Source organism: Paroedura picta, chromosome 9, assembly GCF_049243985.1.
Source record: "Paroedura picta isolate Pp20150507F chromosome 9, Ppicta_v3.0, whole genome shotgun sequence".
Lineage (NCBI taxonomy): Eukaryota > Metazoa > Chordata > Lepidosauria > Squamata > Gekkonidae > Paroedura > Paroedura picta.
In genome coordinates this window covers 41423542-41449445 of record NC_135377.1, presented here as the reverse complement: position 1 = coordinate 41449445, position 25904 = coordinate 41423542, and the positions used below count along the sequence as shown (strand labels likewise).

The 25904-nt window shown below is 41.6% G+C and overlaps 1 protein-coding gene across 4 annotated transcripts; it reads left to right on the top strand.

Annotated features, from left to right (window-relative positions):
• The first annotated feature begins 1308 nt into the window (after positions 1 to 1308).
• RNF138 (ring finger protein 138) lies at positions 1309 to 19699 on the top strand. 4 transcript variants are annotated; one of them, XM_077352533.1, is made up of 8 exons: positions 1309 to 1468; positions 3290 to 3425; positions 5472 to 5637; positions 7737 to 7852; positions 10106 to 10177; positions 13420 to 13525; positions 16957 to 17064; positions 18654 to 19699. In XM_077352533.1, the coding sequence occupies exons 2-8, from the start codon at positions 3319 to 3321 to the stop codon at positions 18720 to 18722; spliced, it is 744 nt and encodes a 247-aa protein (XP_077208648.1). In that variant the 5' UTR covers positions 1309 to 1468; positions 3290 to 3318; the 3' UTR covers positions 18723 to 19699. The 4 variants fall into 4 exon arrangements, with proteins under 4 accessions (XP_077208648.1, XP_077208647.1, XP_077208646.1 ...); XM_077352532.1 differs by lacking the exon at positions 1309 to 1468 and adding an exon at positions 1775 to 1946; XM_077352531.1 differs by lacking the exon at positions 1309 to 1468 and adding an exon at positions 2076 to 2246.
• Positions 19700 to 25904: the final 6205 nt, after the last annotated feature.

The following is a 25904-nucleotide window of genomic DNA, read 5'->3' as shown; positions in this document are numbered from 1 at the left end:
ACGGTTACAGGTAAGCAATCTGTGTTTTTCTTCCCCCAACATAGGTACAGTATTTGCTGGCGTATAAGACTACTTTTTCCCCCTGAAAAACATGCCTCCAAGTGGGGGGGTCGTCCTATACGCCGGGTGCACTTCAGTTGGGATAGACATAGCTGCTCATAGTGGCCCATAGTGCTGTAATGTAATGTAACAAACTATATTTTGAGTGGAAATGTTGGGGGGGGGGGGGTCGTCTTATACGCCCAGTCGTCTTATACGCCAGCAAATACGGTAAGATATTTGAATCAATAGGTTTCTGACGCAAGTCAACATCAAGACATTTTAAAGTCTGTCTTCTAAAATGTATGGTATGAAAAGGCAAATATTCACAATACTTCCAAACCTTCCAGATTATGTCAGTATGTGGACCTAAGACATAACTAGAAAAGTCTGCAAACTAGAATTCAGTACATGGTTCTTGGAAGTTTCATACAGGCTAATTCTTGCACCAAACAAGCCAGTTCCATCAATGGAATGCTAGGATGTGGTGCTTCCATAACCTTTTCATTCTTAGATGAGGGAGGAACATTTCAGGTAGCAAAAAAAAGTTTGATTTGTAGAGTTTGAGTTTCGTTAGCATATGCAGGTGAACAGACAGCTAAATATATATCCCATTGTGGCTACTGTGTCACAGAGGATTGTGGGTAGACTGCTAGCCTCCTGGTGGGCTTTCTGTTGTTCCAGAATTAGGTTCGTTTTAGAAAAAAATTGAAAATGTGGAGAAGATTGTATGGTATTACATCTGCACTGAGCTCCTTCCCCAAACTGCCTTCCCACAGGCACCACTCCCAAATCTGCAGGAATTTCCCAACTGACCTCTCTATTCTACTTGTGCATCAAAAGTTAACTCACAGCAGTGACCCAAAAGCCTAGATACTTTAGAAGGGGAAGGTTTATAGTTTAAAATAAACCTAGCTCTCCCCCCCCCCAAATCATAGAAAGCTTTCGGGGTCCCCTCGACGGAAACAGTCTGTCACAGCGTCTAAGAGACTGCTGCTGCTTTTCTAAACTCTAACCTAACTAACCACAAAACTTAGAATTGTAATCACTTTTCTTCAGACTGTTTTATCTCCTGTGCTTTGTCGGAAGCAAATATCGCTATCAGTGCCCTGAAGGAAGCGTGTGTATTCTTTGAAGCTCGATTGAGCAGTCGAGCTCCGCTCAAGAATGCATCGCTTTAAGAGCCTCCCAGCTTCCTCCACGGTTTGTGCCGCCTCGTTTTGCGAGTTTACAGGTGGTTGTGTCATGCAAGCAGCCATTAGAGGGCAGTCACAATGCTCCACGCCACATTCAGAAACTACAAGGGGGAGGGGGGGAGGACTTGGTTCCCAGCAGCATACCTGGTTTTTCAGAACACCGGTCTCGCTCCTGCTAAGCACAGCCTCGCCTTTGACACTGATGTAGAGCTGCCCAAGAACAAAACCCCGAGGTAAACGCTGGGAGGAAAGCGACTTGCTCATGTGAATTATGTGAGCTGAGGGACAAAAAGGACAAGGACATGAACGGGATTCCCGCCCCCCGAGTGTGGGTGTCGCGTCCTCAAAACTCCCAGTCCCGTGGGGCTGCTTTAAATATACTAAGACTTAAAAACAACAGCCTTCAGGAGTGGCGAACAGACGCCTTCATTGGCTACCAGGCAGGCCCGTGAAAACAAGGCGTGAAGAGGGAAAGCGCCCTACAGGCTCTGAGCGCCGCGGGGCTTCCGTGTAAGCTCCGTGCCTAATTCGGGAGTGCCCGGCGTCGGAACCATTGTCTCTCGCTCCTTCTCCTTCGCTCCGGGGGGCAACTGACTGCAGGGCACAGGGCACAGGGCAGGGGCCATTCCGCCCACGAAATGCTGGCAGGGGGGTGGTGAAAGTTTCCCGCAAAACAAAAGCGGCGTCCAACAACCCTGGCCCTACCCAGAAGTAAGTACTGGATTCGCGGGGTCCAGCCCGCAGCGCCTTATCGCAGCGAGAGAGAGAGAAAGAGGGAGGGAGGGCCGGCCAGAGGCGGCTTCGGGGAGGGGGCGTCGCTCTTGTTCACTAACAATTCCCGCCGAGGCGAAGTGCTGTTGCCCCGGCGACCTGCCCGCACCGCCCGAGGGAAGCCGCCGTGGCGGCGGCCCGAGAGCCGCATGGAGGATGGTGGGGGCTTGCCCAGCCCCACCAGGGAGAGCTCGGAAGATCTCGGCCCACTTGCCGGCGACCCCCCCTTTCTTTCCACAGGTAGCTATGCCCCCTAGCGGCACCTCCAGGTAAAAGGCAGAGCCTTCTCAGAGCCTGTCTGGGCGGGGCGCCCTCACGCGAAGCCGCTGGGCGAATGGGGCGGGGAGATTGAATCTGCCTTTGGAAGGTAGATTTCAGGTGGCACCTTCAAGACCAGCAGTGTTTTATTCACGGTGTGAGCTTGGGTGTGCATATACACACTCCCTCAGTGCCCCTCAGAAGGCGATGTTACACCAGACCATTGACTTCAACGGGTTTAAAAGCTGAGGTGTGCTTTCTCTGCCTTCCCCAGCACTGGTCACGACACTGCTGTCCTGCGAATATTCCAATGGGATTGTATTTATTCCTGTAGGCCCGTTTCAGTTTAGAAAAAAACAAAGTGATAAAAATCTGAAATATGTGAAAATTGAAATACATGAAATGCAAATTCAGGTAACAGGAAATCCACCTGAAAAATGCCTTGCCTACGAGGTTAAAGAGCAAAAAACTTCAAAATAATAGATTAAGAAGGGGACAGGTTTGTTTCTTATGGCCAGGTAATTGCAAAGGGGTAGTCCTGTTAACTTATCTTCATAGCATTGGTGTGTCCCATAAATCTTATGCTAAAATTACTCATTATTTTCGTGCAGAGGGTTTTCCAGAGTTAGTGTCAACAGAGAAACAAGTCCTGTGCACATGGGATGTGGGAACACATGGGGAAAGACAGTCAGCACCCCATTTTGAAATAATGTATTAATTAAATTTACTCTGCTACTTCCAGCTATTTTAATTTTATTCCTAGAATTATCATTCTCCATAAGTAAAATCGTGAGGAAACTGCAGTTTTCCAAAGAATAAGACCAGTGTGTCCCAAATTCATATTCATACTTTTAAAATCTCTTCCATATCATAATGATGCAAAAATATTTCTTGGAGCTCCTGAGGCCTAAGTGATAATAAAAAAGAAAGGCAAAAAGGGAAACATTTCAACAATGACTAATGGAAGCACTAGCCATGTGCTTTTATCTCTAGCACTTATCTTATCATGTATTTTTCTCCCACAGTTCTTTCAGAAAGACTGTTATTTGCTGCCATGAATGAGGAACCTGCCACAATTTGTTTCAATGAAGACGATTATTACTGCCCTGTCTGCCAAGATGTGTTTAAAACTCCAGTGAGAATTTCCATTTGTCAGCATGTGTAGGTGTCTACCTCATCACCCACTTCTCAGTCTTTCCTCTTTTGAAAATGTTGCACTCTCTTCTTCTCATCTTTAATAAGGATTTGCAGGAGGATTTTTTTTGTTTTATTTCCAGTGATATGAAAATCATGTGAAGTTTGCAAAATGAAGCTGTTCATGAAAACCTAATTGAAAACCTATGAGGGCATGTTCATTCGTATATGTGAACAATACTGATACAAGATAGATTAATTTGGGTAGCTGTGTTGGTCTGAAGCTGCAAGTTTGGTGTAGTGGTTAGGAGCGCTGACTTCTAATCTGGTGAGCCGGGGTTGATTCTGCGTTCCCCCCCCCCCACCATGCAGCCAGCTGGGTGACCTTGGGCTCACCACAGCACTGATAAAGCTGTTCTAACCATATCATACCATACCGAGCAGTAATATCAGGGCGCTCTCAGCCTCACCTACTTCACAGGGTATCTGTTGTGGGGAGAGGAAAGGGAAGGCCACTCTAAGCCACTTAGAGATTCCTCTGGATAGAAAAAAGCAGCATATAAGAACCAACTCCTTCTCCGGTCTCCTAACTCGGGGGTCATCAACCCCCGGCCAGCGGCCCGCTACCGGGTCGCAAAAGCCTCAGTGACAGGCCGCCACGCCTGCCTCTCCCCACTCCCTTGCAGCTAGAAGCTCACCAGGCCACGAGAGAAGCAGCCGCCAAAGCAGCCACTTCGTTCATGGTGCAGCTAGCTTTTTGCTGTGAAGGGGAGGGGGAAGAGGCAGGCGCGGCCGCCGGCACGCCGGCAGACACAAACGTGCATCTACAGAGCTGACGCGCATGTGCGTTAGCGCCCTTTGGTGGTAAAAATGTGCATGCACGGCAGCTCCGCACATTTGCGGCAGCTCCGTGCATGCATGTTTCACCACCAGGAGGCGCTAATGCGCATGCGCGGCACTCTGGCCACCAGCCCTTGCCCATCCCCGAAGGCAGTCCGCAACCCTAAAAAAGTTGGGGACTGCTATCCTAGCTGGTATCCTACTAGCCCAATGCTTTTGACCTGTAACCCTGGCTTGCATCTCTCCTTATTATCAGCAACAAACTAGAATGTAAAACATTATGTTCCAGATGGGTATTGGCCTGATTCTAATTAGCCAATCATATGTATGGCAAATAATGTGATTTAACTCCTCAGATCTATTGCTAAGGAGATTACCTGTCAATGAACCAGACATTCTGCAGCTGCATTGAATTCAAATGAAGAAACCCTTTTCTTCCACCCATGGTCTCAGGTGCTAAGGGGATAGAATGCATCTTCTATCTCATGTCTTTGAAGTTACCAGGCCTTATGGGATGACTTTTGTCTAGGATTGCCAGGTCTAACAAACCAGCTGGCAGGGGATGGGGGGAACTTACCAGCTGTAGGGAGCAAAGAAGCCTGAAAGAAATGCAATGTTTCTGTGTCTCTCAGAAGTAGCGTAGGGATGTTGAGGGTGATACTTGGTTTTGGAGTAAAACTATGGTACAATTAGCTTCTTGCTATAGAGTTTTGCCTAAAAATCACAGTATTGCCCCTGATGTCACTCACAATCCTCCAGGAAGGTTTAAAGCAAGGTTACTAGGAGAATGGAGATGGAAGGTAGTTGTGAATTTCTGTTTTTTGTGCAGGAGTTTGGATTAGATGCCCCCTGAGGTCCCTTCCAGCTCTTTCTATGTATATATACACACAGTATGTATATTTATTTTAAGAGGCTCCGGTTCTGGTAAATTAATGTAATAAATTCTGGATATTTTTTAAGATACTATATTTATGTTGTGCAACATTTAAGTTATAGCAGCTTTACTGGCCCTAATTGTATTTGACATTTAGTGTAAGAAAGTGAGAATTGTTTACCGAGAAACTGGTCAATTATTTGTCAAGTGATTATTGTATCGTGAGTCATTTTAGATGTACATGATTATACGGTGATAGGATGGCATACCTGAAATGCACTATTATTCCAGGAATAGAATAGCTATTTGTTGATAAAGTATTGAACTTTTTTGGTATACTGATTTATATTTTGGTTCAGGTTTTGCAGGAAATGTTTCTTAATGGCTATGAAAGAAGGTGGAACGCACTGCCCATTATGTCGAGGAATTGTCACCAGAAAAGAAAAAGCACGTCCCAACAGAGCCTTAGATGTTGAAAACAATATGAAGAAATTGGTGGGGAGCTGTAGATGCTGTGACAAACAGGTGGAGTGGCTGAATAGTTTTAAGTACACAAAAATAATCTTTCTCAGCAGACCGATGGTATTGTGTCACTATGCAATCAGTGTTTTTACCTTATGAAGATCTTGGGAGACAGCAAACTGTCTCTACCTATCAAAAACTGTTTTATGTATAAGTATCAAGATAATACCTTCGTACGGTGTGTTTTTTTGAATGCATGTCTTTTGGGAGAATTTGTGCAAATTGAAACTATTAGTTTGGGCCTGAAATGGTTCAGCTGTCATTTTTTCAGATCTATTTTTCCATTACACATTTTGTCTACAGTATAAGTGACCAAGCATTATATAGACAGCAACCTGATCTTAAATACTTTAATTTTATCTGTCCTCCTTTGTGTTGGGCAAAGGTCAAGCCATAAAACACCATATTTTTATTCATTCAGTCTGCACTTTTAGCAAAAACGATTAAGAACCATGAAAGCAAGTTGTGTGCTACTTCCTAGCCAGGAGGTGGCATAGTGGCATAATGTATGTATGTTTGTTTGTTTGTTTACTTATTTATTTTTTTGGATTTCTATACCGCCCTCCCATACGGCTGAGGGCAGTTTACATGTAACGTTGTTGGGTATTACACAAAACTTCATAGACAAATGTCACAATCCTAACACATCAACAGCAAATCCAGCAGTGATTCTAAAATTAATAGAATATTACAACAGGTTTGATTGAACAACAACTTTAACAAAGGCCCTCAACCAGAAATTTGGGTGTGATTCTGGATACCTTCCTTTTAATGGAGTCCCAGGTCACGGTTGTAGCCCATGTGGCATTTTACCATCTTTGCTAGGTGAGGCTATTAGCACCCTACCTGTCCTTGGACTGTCTGGTTACAGTGATCCATGCAATGATCACCTCCAGATTAGATTTCTGTAACTCGCTCTATGCGGGCCTAACCTTGTCTTTGACCCAGAAATTACAGCTGGTACAGAATGCAGCTGCTAGGGTCCTCACTGGTACATCTTGGAGGGCCCATATTCAGCCTGATCTGAAGCAGCTGCATTGGTTGCCAGTTGTGGCTCAGATCAGATTTAAGGTTTTGGTATTAACCTTTAAGGGCGTCCGCAGCTTGGGCCCTGCCTATCTGAGGGACCGCTTATTTCCTTATGCCCCCCACAGGGTTCTTTACTCTGCAGGTGCGATTCTGATCATCCATCAGGGCGACTAGCACTGCCTCTACCCCATGACCAGGTCAGAAGCCCAACTGGGATGGGTCAAGGGCTGAAGTTTCCTTCAGGAATGCTGATATTTGGTTCATGGCAGCCCTTTCAACCAGCTTCCCCAGAAGCACTACGGGTGACTGTGTTTCACCTGGTCCAGGTTTCCATCACACATGCCAGGTCTACTCCCTGCTCTGAAAAACAGACTTGCAAAGTGGAAGTTTTGTTGTTAATCAACCTGGCATTACACAGCATCAGTGTGGGAGGTGGGTTGTTCACCTTTGCTTCCACCCTAGTGGCCCGAGTGATGGGGCAGAAGTTAGAAGGGGTCTGAACATGATCTTATCTCAAGTCCCTTTTTTGTCCAGCATCCTCCCACCGCTGTCTTTGTCTCTTCCCCATATTATTAGGATCTCTTGGGTTCCCTATTGCTACTTTACCCTTAATTATGCCTGATGGTTGAGGGCCATCCATGTCTGGTGTTATGTTTCTGCTTGCTTTGGTCTCCCTTGGGTTGTTTATTTTCTAGGCTTCTTGTGCCCTGGTTTCTTGCTAGGTTACTTTGGGTCTAGTTGATTTGTGTTTGGCAGTTTCTGATGAGTTGGGTATTGGCATGATACAAGTCGTGTCTATTTTCTTTTGTTCATGGAAGAGTTTCATTCCAGACTAAAATATGAACTTTTATACTGTCACATTATTGGTTTATCTATTTATTGTATTTATTTAACATACCAAATTGTTAGAACTGGTAGCAAAAAAATGATAAACAATCATGGAGCTCTTCAGGGTCTTAAGCACAGAAAAGTCTTTAACAGCTGCTACCTGAAGTCTTTTAACTTCAGATACAGAATTGTGGCCTCTCCTATTTGCCTATTAAATTTTCATTAAGAAATAACTTTACTTACAGATTAGATTCTCTCGTATGAGACAGCATTATAAATCGTGTAAGAAATATCAAGATGAATATGGTGTTCCTTCTTCAATTCCAAACTTAGAGATATCACAAGATTCATCAGGAAACAGGTAAGTTATATTTGCAAGTATCTTCATCAATCTGTGTCATTTTTTTAAAAATCCCAGACTTATATATATAAGTGGAATCCCCTTCCCCCCATTTACTTGCTGGACCATCTACTCTCTAGCCTGCCTGCATGTCTGCTGAACTGCCACCAATGGCTGTTTGGCTCATGTAATGTTATGGTTAGGTCACCTGCCTGACACATGCAGCAGCTTCTGCTCCCAACTCCTGCTCCTCCTCTGCCTACCCCACAGCCACTCCAAAGAGGAGGTTCCCTTACATCAATTGTACAAATGCAGGCAGCTTTCCTTTCTAGGGTGGGGTGGGGGTGGATTTAAACCTGTCTTCATTTTTATTCACAATATTCTGCAAACCTGAGGATCTCCCAATTGTGATCTCGCTATAGAGAGCAAGTTCTTAGTCTACCTGTCTAAACTATGGAACTCAGTTGTGATTATAAAAATGTTAAATGACTATATGAACTTAGTTTTAAAATGCTTATATCCTATTTATCTTTACTCAGAAGTCCCACAGAGTTCTATGAGATTTACTTCAAAGTATATATGTGAAGGTTTACAGCTCTTAGCTTACTTTTGAGTAAATTTATTTGGCATGGACATACATATAATTAGACTCAAATCTGAACAACACAGATGTATTTGCCACTTTGTCTGGATCTCAGTATATGTTTTGGGCCAGTTACTGTCTCAGTTTCTGTCTTTGCTTTGAAATTGTGATGGATAATTCTTTTTTATTACAGTTTACCCCAGATAGCTAGAAAATAAAGACTTTGAATTTTTCATGGAGGATAATTGTACTGGCCAGTTAAGTTCTGGTAAATAATAGCAGTATTTTGGAGTTGTACCAGCCATTGTATCTTCACTTACCATGCAGTTCTTATCAGACTAATACATGTCTACTTAAGTGGTCAATGTTACAGAAGATCTGTCTCCTTACAGATAATTCCTTCCCATTTGCTTTCAGTAATGTACACAACACCTGAAAGGGTTGGCTCCAAAACTAAATTTGTAACTGGTGATTTCAAATCTGTAGTCACCTCTTCCAAAAAAATCCTACCTCCAAAGATATTAGGCTTTTTCTACAGAGACTTGAATGGTCAGAAATAACATTGTAAAGGAGATGGAATCTTACACTTTTATTTTTATCTTGTCCTTCTCCAAAGAGCTCAGGATAGCATTCCTCTCCTACTTCTCATTGCAGTCACTCTGGAAGATAAGTTAGGCTGAGAGGTAAATAAAGCTTAGTCTAAGGACATCAACAAGCTATGAAGTTGAGTAGGGATTTGAACCCAGATTTCCTTGGTCTGAGTAAAACACTCTACCCTTTACACTACAGCATGCTCTAAGATTAGGCTCAGCAGATTCAGGGTCTTAGGAGATAAGTTGTGCTCATCTTTGGTTTTGAAATTAAAATTATATCAGTTGATCTTTCCTTTTTCTATCTGCCAGCTTTGGTTTAACTGCTCCACAGTGGCACAGTTCTGCAAGCTTATTAATAACTTAACATGCCTAGAAGTGAGTAAATGGCTTCAAGAGGAAGTACTCTTGTTTGAGTTTGGAAAGGCTCTCACCCCTGGCAAAGTATGGGTCACACACCCAAACTTAGGGCATTCCCTTCACAACAGTCTCTCTGTCCAGAAGCAGAGAGATGTCTAAAAGCAGATATAGCAGTCTGGGAGTCATCTAAGATAATTAATATTTTATACGATATAAAAGTATTTTTGTTTTGCTTGTCACGTGTTTCAGGTATTTCATATTTTTGTGACTTTATATAAATACCTCCCCATCCATTTAAGCAGCCTCATCCTATGGTTGCACACGGAGAAATGAAAATGTGAATGGGATGGTGCAATGCTATAGACTCTTGAAGTTATAGCGTTTGAAAGAAGGCTTCTGAGATTGCAGCAGTTGCTGCCAGCTGTATCCAGGCGTGGCCACTTTTACAGTTCTTTTCCTTTCTTCAATCACAGGCCCAGGACATTTTGGAAACAATCTGCCAGAATCAACTGGTGCCCTAATTCCCTGTAACACAAGAATTGCAAACAGTTTGTAGTTCTTACTGAAATGTTTTAATGCAGGGCTTTTGAACTGTTTTTGTTTAACAGATTCATATAACTCCCTATCCTAACTATGTATTTGAAAGTGCATCCCACAAGATTCACTGGGACTTAGTTTTAGTAGCATATCTTAAGAGTGTAGCACTTTCTGTATAAATAAATATGTAACTTTTATGTGAAGTTTTAGAAGTGAGTCTTCTATTTCGGGAATTGGAGAAAATTCCAATCTACAAGTTCCTGAAGAAGATACAAGGTAAAGTCATCTTTGAAGTTATAATTATTTGGATTGAGATATTGGTGCTGTGATTAGGTGGAGGAGGAATAATGGAGTGTGAAAAGTATTTAACTGCAGTAAAACAGATTTGAAAATATAAATGGTCCCGTGGCTCTGATGTATGTTCAGAACCTTTGATATGTACATACACAGTTGTGAATGGGCAGATCCTTCTTCATTCAGATCCTGAACCATGTGGTAAAAAGGTAAAGGTAAAGGCAAAGGTATCCCCTGTGCAAGCACCGGGTCATGTCTGACCCTTGGGGTGACGCCCTCTTTCGTTTTCATGGCAGACTCAATACACGGTGGTTTGCCAGTGCCTTCCCCAGTCATTACTGTTTACCCCCCAGCAATGTGGGTTCTCATTTTACCGAACTCGGAAGGATGGAAGGCTGAGCCGGCTGCTGAGATTGAACTCCCAGCCTCATGGGCAGATAGCTTCAGACAGCATTTCTGCCACCTTACCACCCTGCGCCACAAGAGGCTCTATGAACCATGTGGTAGGGCAGTATAAAAATCTAAGAAATTAAATAAATAATTCAGCACTGAGGATTTTTTTCCTCTATATAGGTAAGAAATCTCTTGTGAACAGAGTCCTTTCTTTCATTCCTCCCTCATCCTGCTCTCTGGGTGACTGGCTTCATCTCTGTGCAATTCTTTCTCGTATTACTTTATATTTCAGAAACAAAAAACATTGATTTTAGTATCCAAAATGCTTCTAAGCCTAGCTTAGAAGTGTCACATATTCCAAAAACATTTTCAATGGATTGGTGTATATGTTTCACAGCAGTACTGTTGTGTGTGTTTTGCTTTTTTTTCTGGAAAGGCAAGAAAAGGTATTTAAAAATCCATTTCCTCAGTACAGAGAATTGATGTAACTCAAAGACTTTCATTTCCAGGAACCCAATCCAGTCATGCTCCAAAAGCAAGGAAACAGTGATTAAGGCCACCATGACAGTACAGAACACAGTCCAACATTTTGTTTGCTTAAAGCTTAGGTTCCCTGCTACTGGACTTTGATTTACTTCCTTAACTTCAATTATTTCCTTTTGCAGGTAGGACAGTATAAACAAGTACACATCCAAGCAAGTTAAATCCATTAATAAAGTAAAATAAAATTCAATAATAAACATTAGTCATAGATATATTAAAATAAAAACATCTTTTTAGATCTGTTTTCCCTCATCTTACTTGAATTCTCTGTGATGCAGTTTCAAATACTGCAACCTTATAAGACATACTTCTAACTTTATCAGACAGCAGTTAACAATTATATCCTGTGATGACCAACCAATACACTGAGAAAGATAAAAAGGCAAAAGGATCCTTCTTAGGGAATCATACACCGGGTAAGAGAGTAAGTAAAGGGCTTTATCTTCAACAACCATTTTGATCTATACACAGTCTGTCTTTAATACAGATGTGCAGACACCTGACCTACAGATGTGCTGTAGGGATCTGTTTGAGTCTCAGTTGTATGAATGTTTTCCTTACATTTATAGAAGATTCTGTCAATGACTGAAACTAGAATGATCTTTTCTTAATGGCATACCAATAAGAATACCAGTTAATATTATTTCTCTCTCTCCAAGGATTAAAAATGTATAATACTGTGTATAAAGACTTCATTGAAATCCATAAGTCAATGCCTCTTGAGAAGATACTGGTTATTGATTCATTTTATCTTCGCAAATCTGGGTTTAGTCCCGCCCCTCCAGTCACTCGTACCAGCATTTCTTTGGTAATCTAGAATCCAAAATACAATGTAAACTGCACTAGTACTAAATCTAAATTCAATAGAGGAGAGACATATCTCAGTCCTCAAATAGCTGCAGCAATTCCAGGATTTGTGCCTTTTAAAAGAGATGTTTTTTCAGGGACTCTGATGTAGCAACATTGTTGGTAGACCTGTAGGGTTTTCCAGGCAAGAGATCTTCAGAGGTGGTCTGCCTTTGCTTGCGTCCTAGTCATGACCTTGGTATTCCTTGGAGGTCTCCCATTCATCTACTAGCCAGGGCTGACTTAGCTTCTGAGATCTGATGAGATCAGGCTAGCCAATCCTCAAACCTTAGATACCTAATCCTCAGACTTCAGATGCATGATATATTTGAGCAACTGCTTTCCCCACATAAATGTTAAAGGCAGACTGTACTAGCTCACCATCTTTTAAATGGAAGAATGTAAAGAATGTAACTCCCCCTCCCTGCGTCTGTTAGGTAGTGCTCCTGGCTTGTGCAACCAGCCAGCAAAGCAACACTGGCCAGAGACTGTGGGGGCATTTGTTTTGTCCAAAGAAACCCAGACTTCCCTGTGGGATCCCCTCACAGCTTTCCGACTCCCTGGAGAATTTCCAAGTAGCCATCCCCACCTCCTGAAAACTTTGGTAGACATCCTCACCTCCTGAAAACTCACTCATTTCACCAGTTTCTTGACTGCTGGGGCCTGCATGAAAATGGCATCCAATGGAAAGTTGCTGTGCATATCAGAGTGATTATTTTTCCCTACAGGATTCAAAAAGACCTTGGTCTGGGAGTCATGTGTTTTCCCCAGCCTGGTGTTTCTATCAAAACCTGTTCATCTCTATAAATGTCAGCCCACCCTAAAAGAAAATGATCTTTCCTCATCTATAACAAAGTGTACTCAAGAAAGCTCTGCAAATAGTGAATAATGGAATTAGTTTTGTGTCAAAATACAGAAAGACCAGATTAAGAGTAAATGGGTGAAAACATCTAACAACGGACATGTAAATGCACCAAACTCATGATGCCCATGTGCACAATGTATCAGAGGCTACAGGTTTGTATAAAACTTGTGCTTGTGCTAGGGCTCTCAGTAAGCAGAAATGCAAGGAAAAGGCTGTGATTATGCCTTTGTACTGAGTCACTTGTATAGTATCCTCTCTTGCTTTTCCACTTCAGCAAGATCTTCTAAAGCAAATTTCCGGGCACCATAATATATAGGGATGAACGCAGTAGAATAAGTGATGAAAGAGCTCTTGTGCAAGGGAAACTGAGCAAAGTCTATTTATGCTTCTGTTTGTTCATTACTGGTTCCAAGTCTAGAACTGTTCATAGAGCATGGAAGGTGGCAACCTTTTTTTTTTCAATTTCTGTCAGTGGATTTGTAAACAACTCTTCAGTAAAGTTTGTTTTCAATACGACATAAGTTCAGTGCCTCATTTTTCATCCATGTGATTCTTTTTTTAATATCCCCCCTGCCAGTGGACACTCCACATTCAAATGCCCTTTGTGTCAAGAAAGTAATCTCACAAGACAGCGCTTATTGGATCATTGCAACAACAGCCACCTTTATCAAATAGATGCAGTAGTGAGTATATGTTTGTACAACTTCAGTATGTATAAATGTTTTATTATAGCATCTTTCTACTACATGAGCCTGCTTTTTAAAACTGTCTTCATTCAAATACGTTGAGAGGGGAAAAAAGCTCTTTCCTGATGAAGTTCTGTTGTCATATCACATTCTTAATTGGGTTAGGTCTCTCTTCTGGGGTTGGGAAGGCAGGGCTAAGAGCCTCTTCCTGGAAGGCAGGACTTTGTTCATTCAATTTCCAAGCTCTGAAGCTGTTACTGCAAACAGAAGTAGTGGCTCATATGGTAATCAATTTAACTTTGTTGAAAGATGGACAGCAAAAGGCCATACATCGATATTTAAATATAGAAATAGAGCCTAATATACCTCATTGGATGGTCCAAATGTCCTCATACCTACAATGAGAACGAGGTCACCATGTATAGAATCATAGAGTCATAGAGTTGGAAGGGGCCAAACAGGCCATCTAGTCCAACCCCCTGCTCAACGCAGGATCAGCCCAAATCTTAAAATCTTAATTTTCCCTGCTTGATCAGAAGGACATTTGTAGGGGGTGTTGCTGTGCTGCTGACAGAATAGGGGTGAATACCCTCAGGCATAGTTAGTTACACCCCCTTAAGTATTGGGAGAAGTAGCAAGGAGGGCTCTTTTCCCAAGCTTCTGTGTTGTCCCAAGCAGTCTCTGTTTAACAGACCTCTTCAGGATGGTGTCACTAACTCCTGTATCCTGTTTTTGATAACAGGGCAAATAATGTGTTTTTGATAACAGAGCAAATAATGACATTTCAATTATCTGGTGATGGGTGATTTTGGCTCAGTTATTCTCATCATTTATATCAGTGGTCCCCAACCTTTTTATCACCGGGGACCACTCAACGCCGGGGACCACTCAACGCCTTTTACTGAGGCCCAGTCTGTATGTGGGGGTAGTTTACTCCTCTACTCTCAACCACTGCCCTAATGCTCTCTGATCGCTATGGTAATGTTTAAACATCCCTTCAAAATAAGACAGACACGCCACAACAATGAATATAAGGAACATTTTATTTTCATGGAAATTTTAACTCATGACAATGACAAATCAATGGGAACCCTGAGCTTGTTTCTCTGCAACGAGATAGTCTCATCTGGGAGTAATGGGAGACAATGACACCTGAAGTGTGTTGTAAAGGGCTGGGGGGGGATGAAGTAAAGGGCCAGGGGGGGGGGGAGAAGGCATCCTTCAGGGCCCACCTCCAATTAGTCGAAGGACCACATGTGGTCCGTAGCCCACAGGTTGGGGATCACTACTTTATATCATCTGAATGTATAGAAGTGACAATTGTAGAATTGAAGCAGCCACCCACAGCTGAAGGCAGCATCAGCTTTGAAATTTTCAAAACTCGAAGCAAGTACTTAAATAAAGAGTAAGATTTTCTAATAATAAATGGCATAAATTCCATCTCCCCTTTAATTGCACAGTCAAATGGGACAGGAAAAAAAATGACAAGTACTGTTGAAGGGAGCAGCTGGAAAGGCTGGTTCCACTCCTAAGAGCTTGGAGGTTTTGACAAAAAAACCCTCTCATTGTTCATGTGCCACAATATGCATTGCCTTACACTTACCAACATTGAAATTCATTTACCTCATTGTTGTCCATTCACCCAATTTATGGAGCTCTTCACAGTGGGCATTTACCATCTTGAATAATGTTGCGTCATCTGCAAACTTGGCCACTATACTATTCATTCCTAGTTGCAGATCATTTTAAATAATGCTGGCTCCTCATGGGATCCCACTGTTTACTTTCCTCTATTGTGAGAATTATTATGCACATAGAGGGAAGGGAAGTCCTGCCTCACCAGTCTTTTGGAGTTCTTTGAGAAAATGAAAAAGGATGTAAACAACGGTGACTCAGTAAAGCTAGAAACTTGGACTTTCAAAAGGTTTTTGGCAAAGTGCCTTACCAAAGACCCCTGAGTAAATTTAGCAGTGATGAAATAAGAGGATGGGTGTTCTTACTGATTGAAAATTGCTTAAATGACAGGAAGCAAAGAATAGGAATAAATGGACAGTTCTCCTTGATTACAGTTTCTAGTAAATTGTCTAGGACAGATGTTAGTCATCTGGCCTGTAATTTCTTGGTTTTCCTCTGGACCCCTTTTTAAAAATTGGTGTAACATTTGCTACTCTCCAGCAGCTTCATTTAGTGATAGGTTATATATAAGGGTTTGTAGATCAGCTGAGAGCTCACACCTGCCTTCCTCAGACTGCTTCAGCTTGCTGCTCTCCCAAGTAGGACTGCATAGGTACTATAATGATGAAAGAAGGGGGCACTTGCCTGTAATTGTTCACTGAAGGATTATCTGTGCAGTCACACAGCCCTCCCTCCTCCCTTGTTGTGAGTTCTTAGACAATTTCAACAACTTACCTCACTCTGGTGGCAGCAAAAAGGAACTGAGGGAAGTGTACTTAGTCCTCACTTTATCACACTGTGAAGGGTGGGAAATCAGCATAGGAGAGGGGATGGAGTGCTAGTAGGCATTTTTGAGCTTCCAAAAACTCTCCATGGCAGGCTTGCATGTGGACTTGACAAACGGCAGTTACAGGTAAATGCAACCCTGTTCACTGGAGCATTTGGCTCCAGAGAACCCTGTTCAACCCTGTTCTCTGGAGCCTTGACCAAGAGGTGCCCTTTGTTATACAAGTGATATCCTATTCTGCTGGAAAGTTCATGGAGAAAAACTCCTTTTGTTTTTACTTTTTGTCTAAAAGACTGTTCACATAGGGCAGTGAAACAGCTAGTATTAAAAACTGAAATAATAAATGCAATGTTTATAAAGCATAGCTTGGATCCACATTAGTGTTTTCAGTAGCACAAATCCTTGTACCCAACAGAGTGCAATTCTACCTCCCCCCTTCTTGTGGCAGCCAAAATAATCCTGAAATCTTATTAGTTTGGAGACAAGGGATTCTCAAGAACTGGATTTGGGGGAGCATTTTAGGCCATCCTGGAAGTGAGGAGGCAATACAATCATCATATAAATATAAAATATATATATAACATATATGCTGGGTGCAAGAACTTGTGCTTTCAGAAGCATTAGTGAGAATTTAAGCTTGTGTAGGGAAAGTTTGATGTGGTGTGTGTGTGTGTTTCTTTGTAAATGTCTTCCATTAGCCACTCAGACTTTTTGTTTTTAAATTTATTTATTTGATTTTTAGCCCACCACTCCCAAAAGGCTCTTGGCAGGTTACAACATTTAAAACCCCAATAAATTCCCCTAAAAACAAAACTTGTTTTCTGAGAAACTTTAACACTGACACACTATTGAATTGTTTTGTAACTTGTATAAGAAATCATCTCTATTACTCGATAATACTGAATAAGGGTCTGATCAGGATTTCATGTCGCTTGCATCTGTTGAATCTGATTTTCTCTTATTTTAGATCTGTCCTATTTGTGTGTCTCTACCATGGGGAGATCCTACTGAGGTCACAAGAGATTTTGTTAGTCATTTAAATCAAAGGCATCAAGTTGACTATGAGGATTTTACAGTAAGCAACATTCTGTGTTTGCCTTTTGAATTAAATTATTGTAATTTTTTCTTTGCAAAACTGAACTTGACCTCTCTTTCTCCCAGGTTAATTTCGGAGATAGAGTAGTTCTTCCCACAGTTAAAAGCAGTAAGCAACAGCTGAAGAGTTATTGTTCCCCCACATGCATTTCTTTGATCCCAATGTCCTCTAGTAACAGGTTTTTACAATAATGCTGCAGCAAACACCAATCCCTCTTTCACATCACATCACCTTCCATTCTAAACATGCATATACTTACTGTTTCATGTATCGTTGATTAGTTTTAATGTAAACCGCCCTGAGCCTTCGGGGAGGGCGGTATATAAATCTAAATAAATAAATAAATAATAAATAAATAATATACTTAAAACGTTCTACTCTTGAAATCTTTGCATGGTTGGAGCTTGTGTCCAGGGTCTGTTTGAATCCTGCATTTCCTTCATTCTGCCAGTTGCTTATGTATAACATCCCACCCAGTAGGCAAACACATCCCCACTTCCACTTTTTAGGAGGATGCTTACATCATAATGTTTTATAGCAGGCAGCAACAGAAGTAAGGAAGCGGCATCTAATTGAAAAGGTGCTGAAATAGTACCTCCCAACTTTTGCTGTGATGACCCACAAGTCCAAATTTATTTTGTACAGTGACCCATTCAGGGTTGGTCCAAGGTTTTTTGGTGCCCTAGGCAAACTATGTAACTGTCACACATCTATTCCTGCATTCCATTTTCTGTAATGCCCAACTAAATGTTTTTAAGAAACTAACAAGCATCACACAAAGTATGCAGCTGACCTCACTATGAACCCCAAGCAAATGGAAGTTCATCTCCTCCTCCTCTGCCAGCTGGGCTAGAGTCTGAGGCAGTACACAAGGAGGGGTGCTGGATTGAGGAGATAGGCAAAGATGGCAGATGCTGTTGAAAAGGTTGGGCCAAGGGCCTCAGTGTAGTACATCTCCCACAGCAGGTGAATGCCAGTGAGATACTGAAGTGGGGTGGGCAAGAGATTGGGCTGCTGAAGGAACAGCACTAAAACAGAACCCATGTGCATCAATCCTCTGCTGTTTTTCATGGCATGCTATTCATCTCCCACCTATTCTCCAACCTTTCTCTTTCTTTCAGCTATTGCTGTGAAGCTACTAGTTGCCAGTTAGGTTCTCCCCACACACACACTCATTGTCGGATGTGAGAAGTTGACAAAAGAGGAAAGAGAAAGATGAAAATGGCAGGAGGTTCCATTAAGGTGGGCTGACCTGAAACCCATTTTCAGAATCTTCATGATCCACTTGTGGGTCCTGACATATAGGTTGGGAACCACTGGGTTAGAATACAAGGAAGCAAATGAGTACTGAGGAATACGTCAAAGATTGGGGCCCAAGGGAAAGATTTCAAAAGAAATTGACATAGAAGAGAATTTGCTTGGCATGAAAATTGATTTACAGAAGAGCCAAGTCTTTGAATGTAAATTATTACAATAGAGTTCATTTATTTAACATTGCTAAAAATACATTAAGCCAGTGATTTAATTTGGATAATATTATTTCTAAGAAAATATTTTGTTATGTTTAGACTCTTCAGCTGGACGAGGACACTCTGTTCCAAAATGCTGTTGAAGAATCTTGTCAGGTGAACCTTTGAAGTTCCAAGTTGCTCGCATCACTGCTGTCTTTTGGAGGGGGGGCTGCTTCATTCGTCTCAGTGTGAATAAAAGGGAACTCTGTATCTCACTGGACAGTGGCTATTATTTTTTTGCAACTTGAATGCATTTAAAAATGATTTGTATTTTAGCAAACACAACAAGGGCATTGTAATGTTATATTTTAGAATGGAATTTTTCCCCTTTGTGTAATGGTAGAAATAGGGCAAATATTGTGGGAGAGCCTTTGATAATCAACCTGTTTAGAAGGTTTTTTTCTTTATCTTTTAAAGCTTTAATGTAGTATACTCTAGGTAATATTTTTAGTTATATTGGAGTGAGATGAAATTGGTATTCAAATGCAGAGAATGAGAGAAAGTGTCTGCTTTGTACCTTCTTCGTACAATTGCATTGGGCAGGAATGGGGGAAAGTAATTTGTATTTTTTGGAATATAATTGCTTTTATTCTACTTCATTTCTTAATGCCTGTGTTGTCCATATTAATGCTTTAGTTCAATAAGAATTTATTCTGATTTTAGAAGAGCAGGTAGGCTTTCTAATAATTAGAAATCTCTACTTACAGTATGTAAGCTGGAACTGAAGAAATATCAGCTGTTTGAAAGATAAAAATCATTATAATGTCATTACTATATTAGATCCAATATTGTTTAAATAAATTTTAGATGTTAAGGTTGGTTTGGATTGACAAGTATGTAACAAAAGTAGCAGCATATTTCACACACCCCAACTGTAAAAATGTAAGAGGCAGCATAAAAATGTAAATAAATGAATATTTAAGATATTTTATTTCTGGGGACCACTTCATCCAGTCTACTGTGTTAAATAGTAAAGTGAATTACTTTTCTTCTCTGTGTTATCCTAGACAGGATATTACGTCCTTGTTTTAGGTAAGAAAGTTAGGGATGTGTATGTGGTGTTGATTAATTACAACTTCAACTAAAAGTGCTCTGTTCATTAACATTGTTGTTTTTTATTATTACCGTTCTATTTATATTTATTTCCTGCCCTCTCTCCAAAAACTCAGGTCAGATGACAAGAAGAATAAAATTACATATATAAAATGCAAATACAAAAACAATAATTTAAATTGAATTAAACTACGTTTTGAAACATTAAAAGCAGAAGCATTAACTACTAAATTGATCCAGCTCTATCATATGGGAGAGGGGGGGTATACAAAATAACCCTATCATTTAATTGGTGGGTTCTGATAGAGAGGATCATGGATTTAGATTTTATTTCAGGCCTCATAACAAATCTGCATATTTTATACCTGAGCTTAATGCTACATTTAACTTCCAAAATATTTTTAAAGACTTTTTTTACCTTTTCCAAATGCAACTTCTGGGGATGCTCTTTGGAATTTTAAAAATGGCTCCAGGATGGTGTTTTCAGTAGGCAAACGGCATGAGAGGAAAATATTTTAAAAGAATATTTTAAGAGAAGAAGATGCAACTCAATATGGCTGAGTGCAAAGTTCTTCATCTGGGTCACAAAAATGTGAAGTATGCATACTAGCCTTACGGAGCAAGTGTTTGGCTTACGGGCAAGCAGTGTTGCAGACTGGGGGGAGCGAATGGAAGCCATTGAGGCAGTCCCCCTATCTCCTAACCAGAGACCCCAAGCAGCTTCTGTTGTGTGATTGGATTCCGGAATCCCAGCTGTATGGCAAGAGTTACCCATGCTCACAAAATTCAGCTTCTTCAGTAAGGTAACAAGGCTCACCAGAAAACCCATTCTGGGGTGGGTCACTTTAAAATCAAATATGGTTATTCAATAAAGACAATACTAAGGAACTGAGTGGTTTGTTGACTTTTGTGATTTCCTTTATCCCCTGCGTTGTGGAATTTAAATCATGTATGGTATGTAGAATGTGTTTTTATAGGCTTTGCTTCATTAGTTTGCTGGCATTAGTAATGGCTCATTGAAGCTGCTTATGACTGCCTGTAACAAATCAAAGAAGCATTTTTCAATTCCATTGTTCTGATGCACAGTGTCCTTGAGAAGTTTATTCCTCTAGCACCCATCAGTTATGAAGTAACTCTTTATGAATAGTCATTTGTCTGCCAGCATAAAACCAAGGGAACAGAACACTGATACTATAATTGGAAGTTCCTCTTAAGCATCTATATTTATCCTTTAGTAGCATTTGTATGCTCAGAGGAACATCATGAAATAGGCAATTCAGCATGTTTTTTTTTTCATTCCACACATATCAGTGCCTTGCGACATGAATTTCTCAAATTTCATTTTTTTGGGGGGGGACCTTTTCTGTGCAAACTTTTAATTTGGTTTCATTCTTACATTTAATTAAGATAGAATAGGAATACCATATATACTTATTTATTTTTACTAGCTTTTACTTATGTCAGTATGGTTAGATTCACATTTTACATCTTTGATTCATATTTTATGAGATTTAGTCAGATTACTTTTAAACAAAGATTTTAAATTTGTGTACTTACTGGATAGGAAAATAAAAGTTTGTACATGGGCCTGGAACAAATAAATAAATAAACTTCAGATTTCCCTTAAAGTCAGAAGACTGGGCCCTAGAAAGTGGTAAATGCCAGAGGTAGAATTTACTCACCACTTAGTACTGTGACTTAGTGGTTAGTGCCCTACCTGTCCTCAGACCACTTGGCCATAGTGATCCATGCAACGGTCACTTCCAGACTAGACTACTGTAACTCGCTTTACATGGGCTTGCCCTTGTCTTTGATCCGGAAGTTACAACTGGTACAGAATGCAGCTGCCAGGGTCTTCACTAGGACATCATGGAAGGCCCATATTCAGCCGGTGCTTTGTCATCTGCGTGGGTTACCAGTTTGTTTCTGGGTCAAGTTCAAGGTTTTGGTATTGATCTTCAAGGCTATGCGCGGTCTGGATCCTGTCTACATGTGGGACCGCCTGGTTGTTTATGCCCCCCGCAGGGCTCTTTGCGGGTATGAACCTACTGGTAGTCCTGGGCCCTCGGGACGCTTGCCTGGCCTCCACCCCGGTTAGGGCCTTTTCGGTCCTGGCCCCAACCTGGTGGAATGAGCTCCCAGAAGACCTAAGGGGCCTGCCGGAGTTATTAACTTTCCACAGGGCCTGTAAGACGGAGCTCTTCCACCAGGCATATAGTTGAGGCCAGGGCTGGGTCCCAATATTTTATTTGAGCTGGGATCCCCCCATGTCTATCTGGTTATTTTGTTATTGCACACTGATTGATCTGGCTCCTCACTCCCTCTAGTAAGTCAACAAGGACATTGGCTCCCTGGCTGGACAAGAAGTTGAGCAGTTAGTGGTTTTTTGCCTGCCGCCTTTTAGCAGTAATAGTATGTAATTAGGGGAATTATGGGGGGGTATTGTGTTTTATCTTTATTTTATTGTAAACCGCTGTGAGCCCAATTGGGAACGGCGATATAGAAATCTAAGTATCTCAGTGGAACAGGCTTCTTCGGGAGGAGGTGGGTTCTCCATCTTTGGAAATTTTTAAGCAGAGGCTAGATAGCCATCTGACAGAAAGGCTGATTCTGTGAAGGCAAAGGGGTGGCAGGTTACAGTAGATGAGCAATAGGGTTGTGAGTGTCCTGCATAGTGCAGGGGGTTGGACTAGATGACCCATAAGGTCCCTTCCAATTCTATGATTCTATTTAATAAATAAATTAATAATAAGCATGTTGCTAAGATTCAGCCAAAGAGAACGTTTATGTTTCCATGTGAGTGTTTTGGGTTAATATTCCTCTGCAAGTGGTATCATAGACCAGCGCACTGGAAAACCTTACCTCTGAAAGTTGATTCCAGCCAATTCGGTTATAGTGACCTCTTCCCATGACTCTCATGAACTAGATGTAGTAGTTTTAATGCCTTTTTACCACTAGAGGGCAACAGTGTCTTTTAAAGAGATGTCTTTGAAAATACATTTTAAAGATAACTTTGGAACAATTTTATTCTGGTGAAAGTGTCTGGTAAGTTTTCTTTTAGATGAGCATGTCAGCTGAGGATGGGGGCTCAGGAGGGGACTTTTTAATGTGCAGCACATTTTTAAAAACCAAACTCCCTAAAACACTGTTTATGAAATACATTGAAAATTTTATTGAAATTGTGAATGCATGACTTCATAGGCAGCCTTGGGGGTCCTGACCTTAGTGATTCTGGGTCTTTCTGACTCTGGGAAAGACAGCAACAAAGAGTGCACACACTACTAATAGGGTGTGTGCCTGCATCTCCCCCCATGCCTGTCCCCCCGCAAAATACACTGCCCAAATGACTTCTTGCACCACCTCCCCTCATATATCACTAGAAACACCTGGAAGAGAGTGGAGTGGGAGCAGGGCAGGGACCCCAGCAGACTAGACCACCATAGAGTTCATCCCGCAAAGCAGCCATTTTCTTCATTTTTACGAGTACAGATGATGTAGGAGGGCTTAAGTAGGTCAATATTACTGCTGAACGTATTTCAGAGCTGTAGGATAGAACAAAGAACTCATGCTTTGGGACATAAGGTAAAGGTACAATAAATCTAGTAAATTATAAATTAGAGTCATGATGACTGTTAGGCAACTGTAACTTTTTTTAGCTATTTCTTAATTAGAGGACTATTTACTGCATTGATCTATATGTTTATTGGTACCTCTGGAAACATCTGGACAGTAGCTGATCATCTTGGTTGCAATAAATGATTAAAAATAGTGTGCTGCTTTTTAAAATTGTTAGCTCCCTTATTTTGTGATAGAAATGCCATCACAAAATACACCTGGTCTGTTTCATGAATTCAGGTTAATTTAAGCCACTTATATCCCATCTTTCCTCCCTAGTTGAGACTCAAAGATGTTCAACATCATCTTCTATCATCTGTTTTATTGTCACAACAATCCTGTGAGGTACATTAGAATGACAGTGTGGGATTGGCTCAAGGTCAGCTAGCCAAGTGGGAATTCAAAACCTGGGCCTCCCAGAACTTAGAACAGCAGTCTAACCACTAGACAGTGCTGGTGGTCATGTTCTGTGCTGGATCATTTAACAAGAAACTAGTAGAATTGATGCTAAAACCCCATGGCTACATTATACATAGGAAATATTGTCTAACTCTACAGATTTTCTTACATAAAATTTCTATAGTGTATACTCTGAGTAATAGCTTGTATTTCATGTCACTCGTCCCCAAAGAGGAAATCATCGGAGTGGGCATTAGATAAAAGGATCAGACTAGAGTTCTGCCACTTTTCAGAAATATTTGCATGCCACCTGTCTCTGATAGATTCAGGTATATCTACTTCTTTAATCTAAGTTCACTTAATGGTTGTATCAGCCTTTCACATTGGAGTGGATGCTAAACATGTTCTCAAACACTCTATGCAAGTGATTCCTTAAGAGTTTAATGAAGAAGAGCTTGTTTTTTACATTTTGCATTTCACTACCAGATGGAGTCCCAAAGAGGCTTACAAATATCTTCCCAGCCTCACAACAGACACCCTGTGAGGTAGGTGGGGCTGAGAGTGCTCTAAGAGAACTGCTCTACAAGAACAGCTCTAAGAGAACTGAGACTAGCCCATGGTCACCCCAGCTGGCTGCATGTGGAGGAGTGGGGAATCAAATCCAATTCTCTAGATTAGTGTCTGCTGTTCTTTAACCATTACACCATGTTGACTATCAGGCTATACCTACCTGTAAATCTCCTAGTTCCCGATGGAGTTTGTCTCTTGTATCATCTCATCCCAGTTAATATATAAACCATTTGAGCCCTCGGCTTAATGTGACCTTTTCTTTCTTGTCTTGTAAGAAGGCATTCTTAGTGGCAATAACTTCAGCATAAAGGGTGAGGGAGATTACAGCACCCAGGTTCAACCCAATGTTTACTAGATGCCAGAAGGATAAGGTCATTTTGAGAACCAGTCTTGACTTTGCTCCCAAAGTGGTTCCCAGTTTAACTTGTCCCAGGACACAGTCCTACCAGTGTTCTTCCCTAGTCTTCAGCCTCCATGAGAACCAACACTACATACAGAGATGTCAGGAGAACATCAACACTAAAGAGAAATAATAACTTTTTAATATGAAAACATCTTATATAGCATCCTAGGGGGGAAATACAATGGAAGTTCAGTGTGGAAGTGAACTGGTATGTTCAGGGAAGGTGGGGAGGAGGAATGGTGACATTCTGAAGGGAAGGGAAGTTGGTCGGGGGAACAGGAGGCTTAGGGTTAGTGAGGGATGAAGTAGGGAAGGCAGAGGTCTTCAGGAGTGGCCTAGAGAGGTCTCATTCTGAGGCTGGGTGAGGGAACAGAAAGGCTAACAAGAGAGCGAGCACGGCCCAGTCTGCTGCCCTCCTGCTGCTTTCCTTAGAACCAGCTGGGAGAATCCACTAGAGTGATGGCAGGGGGTCAGGGGAGCAGCAGTGGTGGATGGCTTGACCAGCCATGATGGTGGGTAGTGGGAGCAATGATGGGCTGGGGGAGCAGTGGCAGCTGGCTTGTTCTCTTGGCCTAGTGACTCCACCCTACCTCGCAAATGGCCTCTGTCTCCTGTAGGCCGTTCCTGGAACCCTCTGCCCTCCCTGCCTCTTTCCTTAGTCCTTCATTTCTTTCCCCATGGTTTGCTTCCCACCTCCCAACCTTCTTTCCTCCCTCCCTCCCTGATTCTTCCTTCACTGCTGCTGAGCCACATGTCTCACTCAATCTGTCTTCCTGCTTGGCCCATCCTTGCCAGTGCTACCCTTGCCAGAAGTCACCAGTCACGTCTAACATTCCCTGCTGCTGGGGAGAGGACCACAGTTGCTCATTGCAATTTTAGAGCCAGCAAGAAGTGGGAAGCAAGCACAAGGCGCAAAGTCCAGGGGAGAGTGATGGCAAATGTTTTACATACAACTTATGCAAGAACCAATTCTCACAATTCTCACCAATGTCTGCTTTAAAGACCCAAACAAAGGGAAAGCAGTATCATTGCAAACACTATCTAGATGGGTGATGACTGCAATATAGATGTCATACACTAGAGCAGGTTTAGAATGCCCATTTCTCCTGAAGGGCTCAAGCTTCTTCAGTAGCCTTTCCATGCAACCTCTACCTCAGGGAGATCTGCAGAGCAGCACCTTGGTCCTCTCCATTGACAATGATCAAGCACGACTTCATTAATGTAAATTCCAGGAGAGAAACAGCTGTTGGAAAAGTTGTGTTATGGAT

What these genes read in the sequence shown, in the direction of transcription:
- RNF138 (XM_077352531.1), top strand. Translation starts at nt 2,156, where the DNA reads ATGGAGGATGGTGGGGGCTTGCCCAGCCCCACCAGGGAGAGCTCGGAA. An exon ending in CAAGATTCATCAGGAAACAG is followed by an intron (nt 7,853 to 10,105) that starts GTAAGTTATATT and finishes TTTTATGTGAAG; the next exon opens with TTTTAGAAGTGAGTCTTCTA. An exon ending in TTGACTATGAGGATTTTACA is followed by an intron (nt 17,065 to 18,653) that starts GTAAGCAACATT and finishes TGTTATGTTTAG; the next exon opens with ACTCTTCAGCTGGACGAGGA.